The 13,159-nt window shown below is 39.5% G+C and overlaps 1 protein-coding gene across 2 annotated transcripts; it reads right to left on the bottom strand.

The window, feature by feature from the left end:
* Window positions 1-1,474: 1,474 nt before the first annotated feature.
* Window positions 1,475-12,507, bottom strand: tecra (trans-2,3-enoyl-CoA reductase a). Of its 2 annotated transcripts, none has more exons than XM_084744789.1 (12): window positions 11,906-12,507; window positions 11,390-11,749; window positions 8,549-8,600; window positions 7,498-7,542; window positions 7,294-7,397; window positions 4,506-4,621; window positions 4,232-4,337; window positions 4,033-4,105; window positions 3,414-3,457; window positions 3,236-3,293; window positions 3,030-3,118; window positions 1,475-2,346 (listed from the first exon to the last, which is right to left on the bottom strand). In XM_084744789.1, the coding sequence occupies exons 2-12, from the start codon at window positions 11,558-11,560 to the stop codon at window positions 2,173-2,175; spliced, it is 1,032 nt and encodes a 343-aa protein (XP_084600915.1). In that variant the 5' UTR covers window positions 11,561-11,749; window positions 11,906-12,507; the 3' UTR covers window positions 1,475-2,172. The 2 variants fall into 2 exon arrangements, with proteins under 2 accessions (XP_084600915.1, XP_084600914.1); XM_084744788.1 differs by having other exon boundaries at window positions 11,390-11,743.
* Between the last annotated feature and the right edge of the window lie 652 nt (window positions 12,508-13,159).

The raw sequence follows: 13,159 nt of genomic DNA, 5'->3' as shown, positions 1-13,159 counted from the left end.
TTGAATTGTAACATTCCATGATGTAGTCCACATCTTCAAATGTATCTCCAACCATTTTTATCTGTAACGTTGACATTTCTTCCAGAGTCACAAATAAAGCTCGTGTCTCTCTGTTAAGTCGCTTGTTTTGTGAACGTTTATTACAATCGTCGTCTCAGTAATTTGCCTAAAAACTTTGTGTTTGTTTCAACGGGTCAGTGGTGAACAAACTTTCCACTAATGATAGAAATCCTGCTCACCGCTGAATGTTCTCCTCGCACAAGAATTATAGCAGGACATTTGTTTTATTAATCAAAAATAAAAGCTTATCATTTACCATTTTGTGAAATGCATATTTATTGGACATGGAATAGCAGAGAAAAAACTCCTTATCCAAAAAGCCGAAACACCCAACGACGTCGAGGTCCACAGCTGATGATGTGTCGTACTGGTAGCTTCATATATTGGTCACCTCCCAGAAAACCCACCCAGTCCTATTCATGAATCTCGGAAAGCACCATCAGATTGAGTTTCAATCCGTGTTTGTATCTGCACAGCTCTTCAGATTAGTACAAAAATAATAAAGCAACGCTGACAGTGATCAGAAACTACAGCACTGGATACGTCATACACTGATAATTTGATGACTGAAACTTGGTTGTTTCCCTTTTTTGACATTTTGCTCTATATAATCATCTTATCTTAGAAGATTATTTTTTGTTGTCTGTTCATGACATCGACAATGTTTTTCCTCTCGATTATTTTTCCTTTAACAAATACACTCGATCCATGTACAGACAAAAAGAAGCAGTTTTCCCTCACCCATGGTGGAAAACGTGGGAATTGGCATGAAATTTCCAATCCAGACAGAACTAGCTCTGCCGTGGTGTAAAGGTCATTTGGATCAGTCAGATTAGTGGCGTACTGCATTCATCATTTTCTCACGGCAGCCTTTTTCCCTTTGATGTCACACTCGGGGTGGGAAGCTCAAATACATGTTACTGCTGTGTTCCAAATTTCAAGTCGTATATAATTTCACCACCTGCTGAACTGAAAAAAAAACCAACGGATTGTGAAAATCTGAAGGGAAATCAGATTTATTCAAGGTGAAACAACGTATTTGATAACCCATTGGCTATTGTTACACAACAGCTAACGTTAGCATTTAACCACTGCCACAGAAAACACTCACTGCTGAAGTGCTTGTAACAAACATTTGAGTGAGATGTAATCCACATTACACAGGAACGTGTTCCAGTTAGCAAAATGTCACATAACGTTACTGACTAAACCAGAACATTTGGGTGAAGAGACGGGACATTATTGTTAACCTACATGGCAAGCTTGATTACATCCAATGTATTTTACTTCCAGGCTTGTATTTGTATTATGTATTTTACTTTATGCCTTTCCTGTCATATCATGTAACATTTTCAAACGGTAATGTTAGCTAGGAAGTGGTTGAATGCAGATTTTACTGTCTTATAGTAGGGTTATCAAATGTTTTAGCTTGAAATGTGGCCCAATGTCTCTCCAGATGTTCAGCATTTATTATCTTTTCAGTTGCTGATCCGTGATGAAGCGATGACATGATGATGATTTGTCAGATTCCCTGTGTTTATACGACTTGCAACCTGGAACACAAGAGTACAACATTTTTTCCCACTGTGTAAATGAGGCCACGAAGTTGTCAGCTCCAGGCTGCACATTCATTTAAGGATGCAGATCAGCCTCTTGGTTTGTCCATTTTGTGGGAAACTTTACTGATCGGGTTGCCAGAAGCTAAGAAAATAATGTGATTTTTTAAAACTAACTAGCACTATTAATCAAACATGTTAAAACTTCCCCAAATAGCAAAAAAAAAAAAAAAGAAAAAAAAAAAAAGAAACCATCGTCTTGCTCTTCAAGCTCACATACAACATTAAATTAAGACTTTGCTGCATTTAACTCTGAAGGCTTTCTTTCCCTGTAACAGTCCTGCACCAGTCCAACACTTTGAGTAACTGGAACTCCTCGTTATGGACTGACATGTAAGAAAATGTTACATGGAGTCCACATGACCAAAATCCATCCGTGCTGTCAACCTCAGCACACACTTTCTGACATCCAGTGGATGGAGAGGCCCTCAGAAAAAGGCCCGATCAGTGAAGGGGGGGTTGGATGTGTAGCAACTGTTGTCCTCTCTGCCAGGCTCTATAGGATGAAGGGGAGTATGGAGGAGCGCAGGGTCGGGTAATCTCTGAACTCCTTTAAGTAGCTGCGGTGTTTGCCTTTGGCCCACACAGTCATCTGGATGAAGGCCACAAGAGTAAAGAAAGCCACAGGCACACACTGGGTCATCACTGTGAAGCCGATCCAAGAGCCCAGCTGTGAGCAAGAAGTTTGCACATACACACACACACACACACACACACACACACACACACACACACACACACACACACACACACACACACACAGACAGACACACAGTGCATTGAGATTCATGGTACAGGTGTAGGATGTAACCAGTAGATGGCAGCAAAGGGCATATTATTGCACAGATTAAATACAGACACTGCAACTGAATTCTTTTAGTATGTCAGAGTTGTAATGCGGACCTTTGCTAACTTAAAACTTAAATTAAAGTAAAATACAACAAATTAAACATCGAAACGTGTTCACACTGGCCATTAAAAGATCCCTTCTGATGGGTGGGGGACAACATTTACCAGCCTTGTTCTGTGCAAAAATGTGTTATAAAGTTTATCTGAAGTTGATATGAGCCTGTGAGTCATAGTTAGAATTGTAATTAATATTTGCCAAAGTTATAAGGGAGAGTGGGGCATCTTGTCCCACTGGCAAGTTTACAATTTACAATTTCATGTAGCAAATGCTTTTATCCAAAGCGATGAACAGCTGAGCTGATTTTACTTTTCAGTGTAATGCCAGCCACCTGTATAAATGTTTCAATTAACTGTGAAGCCAAACATTTTTCTACATCAATAGGACATGTTTCAAAAACATTGTGCTTATTTTTCTTTAATAAAATCAATGTAGAGTGGACTTACTTCATATGTGTAGTTCGGACAAGAGACCAGCCAAAAAATCCATGTGAAGGGATTTTTTGTTGGGTAAGGAATCTTCTTAGTTTTTGAACCTAAACACAAACACAACAGTATGAGGTTTTTACTGTTAGCTGCTGTTTTTAAAAATCAGAATGCCATCACTGTAAAAATACAGATAAATACTATGTGTGTTGTTATAAAATGCTCACCTGGTAGTTTCAGGTTACGAAGAGCAACATGGATGGAAAAATTCCCTATTTGACAGAACTGTGGGAATAAAGACATCCAGAGATGATCATTTACATAACAACAGATTGTTGGGTTTTATGTCTGGAAGATGCCTCTACTGAACCAGAAATACACAATTTAAACACGTCTCAAACTTACCAAGAAAATGTAGAGTCCTGTATTCACCTGTTGCTGCCCGTAATCTGCCAATGTAAAATCAAAAAGTGTATTAACTTTGACTGACAGAGGTGGCTTAAGTACACACAGTATTTAGTCTTTTTTTTAACATCTTTTACATCATTTTGTTGCATGTTTTATGTTGTATTTTTTGTCATGTTACATATTTTTTATATTACATAATATTTAAACTTGCTACGCCTTTAAATCGTTTTTCATCTTGTTAAATAAGTTTTAGTCTTGTTACATCTTTTATGTTGTTTTTTGCCTTGTAATATCTTTTTTGTAGCATTTCTTACACTTTTTTTTATCTTGTTACATTGTTTTAGTCCTGTTACATATTTTTTGTCTTTTTATCTTATGTCCTTTTTGTCTGGTTACGTCGTTTTTCATCTTGTTCCATCTGTCGTGGTCAATATACACTGATGGATACATGTGTGTTATTGTCCCATCCTTTTAGGTTGAAATTTAGGTTGAAAATAAATACTCAAGTAAAGTACGGATACCTTAAAAATCTACTTAAGTGCAGTAATGAAGAGTTCTACTTCCCATCTCTGTCGACTGATGAGTTGCAGTGAGAATTGCAGTCGTGTGCACTTACAGGGCGTGGTGTAGAGAGGGTGGTTAATGTAGTACGCCATCCAAGCTGCAGAGCACCAGTAATAGCCACAGTTCTGGAATAGAAGGAACGACTATAATAAGTCAAAGTGTCAAAATAGAGCTCCACATAGATTTGGCTCAGATTTCTAGTAACTTAATGTATATCACATTCAAAAGCCAAAATTATACAGCTCAGTCACCTTAAATATGTTTCTGAGAGGCATGGTCCCGTGGGAGATGCGATGGACAAACATTGTCTCCAGAATCCTCTTGATGTAGTGGAAGGAGTGACATATGCAGGCCAAGCTGCAACAAGACACACATATGTAGCTGTATATTTAGCTGTACATTGCCCTGCTGCAGTCGGTTACACTTGGCCCCGACTCTGTGTCATCTGTGCAAAGCTGGGATTGTGTTATACATCACTGCAGAATTGCAACAGATCCCTGAAAGCACAAGCAAGCTGACACTCACTGTACTACCCAGTGCTTGCTGCTAGTGAAGTCATATTTCGGAGAGTAGATGAAGGGAAGGCGGAAGTAGAACATTAAGTAGATGATCAGTGGGCCAGCACACTCTGCCAGGAACACCTGAAGTGAGCAGAGAAAAGACAGAGAAGCTTTAAATGTTGTTTTTCTTGATTTGCTGCCAGATGCATGACAGGAAGTGCAAAAATATGCACAAAAGCTGCACAAAACACAGCCGTTACAAATGAAGCCATGAACAGCATTACAATTAACAGCTCTAAGAATTAAAGGTGCGGTTAGTTATTCTGAAGAAAGTTGATTGTTGAGTCTCACTCCCAGGTCATCAAATACAGATGTTAAGTTTGTGGACGCAGTTAAAATCTGTCAATGTAAAATTATTTATTTATTATCTTAATTACAACAAGACTGAGCTAACAAAGCAGTTTAGTGTTTGTATATGTGGTATTTATTCACTTTTGTAAATCCCGCGATCATTAGAAATGTCAATGTTAGATCAAGTTGGCTGGCTGATTCAACAGAGGCCAGAAATCATCTCTGTTGCTGGTCATTAAGAACTGTAGACCTACTTGCTGGAGTAGTAAACTAGGTTACATTACATATCAGTGTACTTACATGACTGATTGTTTTCCAGATATTAGTCAGACACAATGTGCTTCTGCGGAAACACAGATAACAAGGTTTTTGTTTTGAGAGCAGTTGCCCCTCGATATGAATAAATCTTGATTAGATTTTTTATTATATCAGTAACCTGTTGTATAATTGCAATATTACACTCAAAGGCGAGCTTTAAAATCATTATAAGCACTCCAGTGATGCTTACTAACCACATTACTGTCATGTTAATAATGACGTTAAAACACACTGTCTTGTGTTGCTTCATTGATTTAGGAAGAGTTATCTGTTTCTATTGTATTATTTATGCTTTCCCAAATTAAGTATTTGGATTCAGGTGCATCCCTGTGCCCCACCTTGGACCATTCTGGAGAAAGATAGTTGACTGCTGAATCTCGTTCCCAAGTCGTCAGATATTGACGTTTTGGGTTGGAAGATCGGCCCAAGCCACCTGCGTTGACTCCCTCTGGCTCTGGTTGGATGTTTTTGTTCAGGCATGGAGGATTCATGCAATTAGAAGCAACAGGAGGAGCCAGGGAAACCAGATTTTTTCTATTATCTATTTAATTATATAAAATAATAGGTGACATGAGAGCTCCCTAAAAGTGAAGCCAAAGCATCTTGAACACCCCCTGATAGCTGGGTGCAGTATGGGTCAGAAATCCAATATCCCCAATGTTAGGACATGGGCCAAACTAAAAGTTCACATCAAATGAATTTTTCCCAAAGATGGCTTCTGTCATTTTAGGTAGTTTTTATCACCCTGATATTTGTTCAAGTATTCATTCCTCTCATGAGTTTGGTTTTAATTAGTAACTTGATGCAATAAAAACTGGGTTTCTTGCCATGTTTGAAAGCCAAGCTCCGCTCATGATTGAGTCGGCCGGCTGTGTGGGCGGGAACTTCGGAGCGCGGCTCTAACGCCGGTCATTACTGTGCAGACTCTGGCTCTCAATGACATCACCAGTGCAAGATGGCAGCACTTGTAACCGGGATATTTTGGCTTCAGTTTTGTACAGTGGGTGGAAGTGGAGCCGCGGAGTCTGTCTTTATATGTCAATGGTTTAAACCCTCTGCCAAAGGGCAAACATGCAACTGACACCAGTATGGCTCTGATTTCTCTTACAACATGTTTGTCGAAGCCATCTTGAAGCTAAAACAATCAGTCTACCTCTCCTCAGCACTGACAGCCATTCGGCGCAACAGTAACAGTATTCAACATGTGCCCATGGAGCGAACGACACACTAAGACAGCTTGTAATACCAGCTTTACACAAATGATATGATCAAGCGAAGCAGCGCAGCTGGCAGTGAAACTGATCCCTGAATCAGCACCTTGAGCAGAGCCCTAGCTCAGCGTGCCCGACCAGCAGCTACTGGTGATCTCAGCTGGGGCAGCTCATGCCCCATCCACCCTCTGTGACATTAGTCCGAAGCCTGGCATGGCGCTGCGGGTTGTGACAGGGTGGGTAAGGACAGGGAATGTAGAGAGTGGGTGGGCAAGGGTGAGTAAAGAGGCACAGTGAAAGGCAAGTGAGAGGTCATGGGGATAAACACCTTTCGGAGAAATGAGGCTGTGAGATTATATGTCCTAGGACAGAGGACAGGCGGTGCAGGTGGTGAGAGGAAAACCAACTGCGGCAAATCACCTCCATCTGTCACTGTGGGTTGATATTTATATTCGAGAGTTATTGAGTGGGTGAGAGGCTGTTTGTTTATATTTTAAGTACATGAATCTTAAAAGACCATACCAGAGGTCTCACATGTTTCAGTCTATTAAGTACAAATCGAGTATAGTTTGCAGACCATTTCACAAAGCAAGCCAAGATAAAAGAAACATCAATCACATCCAGAAACCAGGCATGTAAATTTAGACTTGAAAAGGACCATGTGAACTGAATCGTTTAGTTCATTAAAGGGACAGTGCGATTTGTCCATCTAGACTGTTTTGGTGTGAATTGTTGAGTTTTGGAGATGTCTGCCTTCTGTCAAACAAAATGGGATTAAATTGCACTCGGTTTTGCTCAAATTGCCAAAAATTTTTGTTTTAAAAACTCAGGCAATATCTCTTTCCAGAAATCATGACCCGGTTACTCAAGATAATTCACAGACTTTGAGCAGTATGAGCAGTGAGCAGTGTGTCTGTGCACATGCAGACTCACGGTTCCCCATGTGAGCTGGGGTCCTAGGTCACTGAAGTAAAAGCTGGCTGTGGTTCCCACAGGTAGTGTCTGCAGAACTTCCTCATCCCTGAGACACTTGGCCTCTGAGAAACATGACGGTAAAGGACCAGACAACATCACATATCACCTGTCAATCAACTGAAGTGGATACATGCAGAATTTATTGTAAAAAGGCGGACGCACTTGGATCCAAACGCAGGGACTGTCTGGCTGGATACCACTTTGGATCTGTCAAGATGGAGAGGAACTTTAGTTGGCGTGCTCAAGAAAACATTTATTAAACATTAGGGATGTAACAATACATTGATCGCAATGTTAAAAAAACTAATTAAAATAACAGCTTGAAAAAACTGTCCTATATTAAAAAGTAAATCTGATGCATTAAGCATTTTTTGTTTGTATAAAATGTGTTTTTCTTAACTTAAAGGTAGTGGAAAGCAGCAATAAATGTGTGTTCTGAGTTGGTCACTGACCAACACCACACAGGCAAATTTGAATGATTAAAATAATGACTAAATATATAAAATTTGGTCTCAAAACCATGAAGAAATTTACAGTTTTCTCTGCTCTGAAACACTACGACCTGAAAATGACCTGACATGAACAGCCCTTGTTGCACATCATAAAGCCATATTTCAGGTCTGCCCAAATAATCCTTAACACAGAAATCATATTTTCATATTTTGTTGATTTTGAAGCCCCCTGTTGACTAAAAACAGTAGTGTTTCCACCATTATAACCAAAAAATAGCATCAGAAATATAATTATCTAAATAAAAATCTCTTTCTCCTTCTTTTTAACCAGCTAACAGGCTACTCACTCTAACATTGACTGTAAAAAAAAAAGTAAACACCGAATTGTTTCGTCTGATTTCAAAGAGAATCCAAACTGGTGGCAGGCATTAAAGAATAGCTATGTAGGTCAAATGGTGGCATCAGTAATAAAATGAGACTGTTTCATAACCAGTTTTAAACTCCTGGTAGTAGCTTTAAAGTGTTTGCGCTTTACTTCTTCTGTCTAAAATAAAAGTAGGCAGCCACGACCTGAGCATGTGCAAAAAACAATACTGGAGTCAATAGCAGTCTTTTCATAAAATAAAATAAAAATAATTATCACATATTAAGACATTTTTCTATTGCAATATTTGATGTATTGTTACATCCCTATTAAACATTAAGGTAGGAATAAATAGAAAATTGACACAATTTGTCAAAAATGTCTTAAATGTACTCACATGATTTTTGAAATAAAGCTTTAATATCCAAAATAGTGGCAGTTGGCTCAACCTGCAATCAAAATGTGAAAATTAAGCCAGTGTGCAAATGAACATATTGACATTTTTAAATCAATTCACAAGGCACTGAGCGCTAAAAATACAAAAGCAGAAGTGATTTGTATCACCGTCTCTACTGCAGAAGTTTTACTAGCTTTTGGAATTTGTCAGACTTGCATTTTCATCTGCAATGTGATCCCTGGTGCTTTTTGACACGACTCTGCACATTTATACAAGCTGCTAATCATGTGTGTCTGCCTGCCTGCTGGCCCAGAGCAGAACAGGCACGTAGTGTAACTAGAACAGAAAATACCTGGCAGATGAAGAGGGAATTCTCACCTCCTAACTGCAACCCTGGCTCAATAGAAACGTAACTGATAATGGCTGCACTTGACCAGGCCGCCTGTGAAGTAGATGATTATCTGTAAAATTACCCGTCCTGCTCACAGTGATGACCCTGCAGTTCTTGAGCTAAAACAAACATGTTTCCTCTCACGTCACTGCAAAGTGATCACAGTCTCTGCTTGTGAGCGACTTTTAGAACAGAAATGAGATGTTTAAATCATGAAACATAAAAAGGATCCACCGAGAGGTGATGAACTGTAGTAATTAAACATAAAATCTATGGAATCATACAAGTTCTCCTTCACTCTTTAGGTGTTTTGTACTGGACTTATGAAAATATCTGTGATCAGAATCAATCATGCACTGGTTCAAGCAGGAAGGGTAGACTGGGGACGGTTGCAACAGGGGATGGTTGCAACAATTCTTATTCCTACAATCAGAAAAATGCTAGAGTGATATTTATACTGCACATGTTCAGAAGGACAAAAGATTCATGCACATCTGCTGCTGCATTTATTTACTTGTTTTGGAAGTTTGATTTTTTTTTTTCATGATAAGTATAGCAGGTATGCATATGATGTCACAGTGACAAAAAGACGAGTGGTAGCATTAGCTTTCCAGAAATGGAGCAATCTTTTTGCCAAACACTAAAGAAAAGAGAGGCGAATTGGTTGTTATAACTCAGAAAAACACTGAAACATGGATTCCCATTTGCTGTTTTGTGTAATCCAAGTTATATAATGTATTGACTAATGTTACCTATGAATTAAATATTAAGCATCTTTATATTTCATGCAACAATCATGCATCCTCAACACTGCTGCATGAGAACAGGTCTCTCCAATTTTGGTGTTCCTGTCACTGTAATTTTACCAACTAATTCTGCATTTAAGTAATGTTATGACCAAGCAACCACTTTTACATGCCTTTTTTGCTTTGTGTTGAAATAAGATCATTATAAATGTCAGGAAACCTGATTCCTGGCCAAATGTCAATGTCCATGGACTTCTGTGTCTTTGCCAAGTTGTAAGGATCACTGTCGAGTCCAACTGCCGTTAACATTACACAGATGATCAATTGTTTTACTCTTTCGCAGTTTCCCCTACTAAATTCAGCCATGTTGTGAGAAGTTTTGCCACTCATTCCAACTGAGGGGGCGTGACCCAATGGGAAAGTGAGATCAGTACATACCCTCTGTTTTTGTTACACTGTCCTGAACTTTTGTATGAATTAATAAAAACGTAACTAGTTTGGACCCTTGTTTGGTTAACTCCTAACATGGTTAGCCTCTGGCAGCCATAACAAAACAGACCACACAACCATATCACTGTTACTGTTTTATACAATAAATACGTGTTAAATAAAACTTTATTGTAAATTGCTCCATTCATCCTGTCTCACACTGAAATCTAGAGAGAATGAATAACATCTGTAACATCTGCACAGTGACTCACAGTATGCCTTTGTTCTACACATTAAACATTGAGACAAAGAGATAAAGTTGATAGCGAAATTTAATGTATTTTTAACATGTTGCAATCAACCCCTGATTGTGTTGCATCTGTCCCAAGGGTTGGGGTCAGCTGCAACATCGGAGTAAATATTGTTAATGATATTTTGAATGGAATTATCCTTAATGGTATAGGTAATGAGCAGCCAGATGTTTCATATTTTAGTTTAATATATTGTATATAAATATTTAGTTGGTCTAGTCCTTGGATCTTCAACAGGGGGTTTGTGACCCCAGGGGGGGGTACTCAGAGTTACTGCAGAGGGTCTGCCAAATTATTGTGATTTTTGGTGTGTGTTTTTTTTTTTTTTTATAAAAATAATTAAATATGGCTGAAAATGCACATTACCATGAATCCAACAAATTGTTAGCAAATATAAATCTTTCTACATATTAAAAAAATATTTCATTTGCTCAACACCAAAAGCTAGCTAACCTACTAAATCACCTATCCAAAACATATTAAAACATGCTGTTCGTTGCGTGTTGCTACAAGCTGTTCGTTGTATTATCATCCTAAGTGTAGCCTATACAGACACTGTTTTGAACCACAATAAGTTTTTGTTTTGAGCAAGATATTCTGACATACCCTCCACTTTAAATTACCAGCAAAAGTATAGAGGGTGACGTTAATACATGTAACATTAGCCATGCTGCTGACTTAGCAGCTATGAGTAGGAGCAAATGAGAGAAAATCCAAATATATTCAGTGAGATATATGTGGGATAGGGGGTCCCTGCTCTGTCTCATAATCAACTAAGGGATCCATGGCCTGAAAAATGTTTTAGACCCCCGGTCTAGTCCAAATAGTCTTTGAGAAACTGAGGGAAATGCAAAAAGTTTTGCAACAGTCTCCATTCTCCTCTACTTCCAATCCTCTAAAACCATTAAGGTCAATATAAAAGGTGAGAGAAATCAGAAACCCCCCGTTCAACACACACACTCACCTTGTCCAGCAGCAGCAGCTTCTCTTTAGTCTTTAAGTCCACAATCTCCACCTCAAAGTAAACAATCCTTTTGGCCTTTTTGGGAGGTTTTGGCTTTGGCCTCGGACCTGCAGACTTCTTCTCTGGTTCAGGTCCACCCACATTCTTTGCCTCTAAGGCGAGTACATCCATGATACCGTTTGATCCCAAACCTCAGTAGGCTGTGAATGAAGAAATAATCTGTGATGTGTCCAGTGACTGTCGCTGGTCGTCCTCTGCTGGTATGGAAAGCAAACCGCCTGTTCACCCTCCACACAACTGTCAGTCCAACTCAAGGGGGTCGTCTTTGGTGTCTTTTGGACTCTCTGAATAGCCCTACACCTCCAGAAGAAGAGTGACGGAAATATGTGAGACCATAAACACTTTTTTTTCCTCAGAAGAAGTGCGTGTAAGTGAGAAAGTGGAGGCAAGAAAATGAGGAGAATAAGTGGAGGAAGTAGATCTGGCCTAAGAACGTGAAGTGAACCTGCTTCTCACCTGAATAGCAGCCACTTCATGATCCACAGCCCCCCTTCATGCAACAAAACGCACTGAAGACGAAACCGGAGAGGCCTAAGACATAATCCACAGCGCGCCATTTGCAAGGCTAAATATAAGTTGCCTGATTTGCTCTGCAGCAGCTTGGTAACCTTGGGAAGCCACATACAGCCCCAGCCTGCAGTGACAAATGCCGGTGTGCTCTCATTAGACCTGTAAGACACATCTCCTGTCTGCTCTGCTCCTCACTCGGTAACTCAGTGACACAGTGGCTCCATTAAAAGCCTGATCCATGGGATGAAAGACCTCCACATGCCAACACTTCCCCCTCCCCCAGACCACCTGTGTGGCTCCTGCCAGCGTTCTTTTCTCTTTCTGACCTCCAGAACAAAGACAAACATGTTTATTTCAGGGAACGTCTACTTCAAGATTTCTAGCATCGTTTCCAAAATACTTTGTTGGGTGAAGAAAATGCTGATTGGGAGAAGATCAAAGATGCCTTTCATCGCAGAGGGTCAACTCATCATCGCACATGGCCAACTGCATATCTATATTCTACTATGGTCTATTTATAACTGGTCAAGCAGTTCAAGCCAGCAGCAGGCAGTGGTGTCACTGTTTGCATACCAAGATCATTTTTTAAGTCTTGTATTAGAATATCCCTGTGCTAAACCTAATCATTTTTATACTGATGATCAGAAACAACAAATGGGGAAAAAATAACCTCAGTTTTATGCTGAACTGAACCTACTTCTTTTTCAAAGGTTGTAACATAAGCTGTGATGTCAGAGGAATGCTGTAACATGGCACTGGTCATCAGAGTGTTGTGGTCAAAGGAAGAAACATTTTTGCTGTAGAAAAAAAAACTGTAGGTATGTTAAAAATAATATATTCATAATCAGATTGCCTCAGATTTCTTGTTGAATGCCAGCCAATAAATGCTTATTTATTTATTTATACTCACTCGTCTACCCCACTCTTGCTGGTGGGCAGGAGTGGGGTAGATGAGTGAGGAGCAGGGAAGAGGAGAGACTGACCACGAAGCTGCACATCAACCTCGCTGAACACCCACCTGAGCAAAAATTGTGCAAAATGCTTGGTGGAAAACCCTTGCCAAAAATTACACATAGGTTTTCCCCCCAGCATCAAGCTCTGACAGTAGTACACATAACGTTTTCTTCCCAGGTTGGACTGGTCTCGTGGTCAGATATAACGATATAAGATCAGAATTGTTCAAACCTTGTTTTTCTGGAT

The sequence above is a fragment of the Lutjanus erythropterus genome, chromosome 19 (genome assembly GCF_056507025.1).
Source record: "Lutjanus erythropterus isolate fLutEry1 chromosome 19, fLutEry1.hap2, whole genome shotgun sequence".
In the NCBI taxonomy this organism is placed as follows: Eukaryota; Metazoa; Chordata; class Actinopteri; order Lutjaniformes; family Lutjanidae; genus Lutjanus; species Lutjanus erythropterus.
The sequence above is the reverse complement of the archived record's forward strand: the minus strand, read 5'-3'. Positions and strand labels throughout refer to the sequence as shown.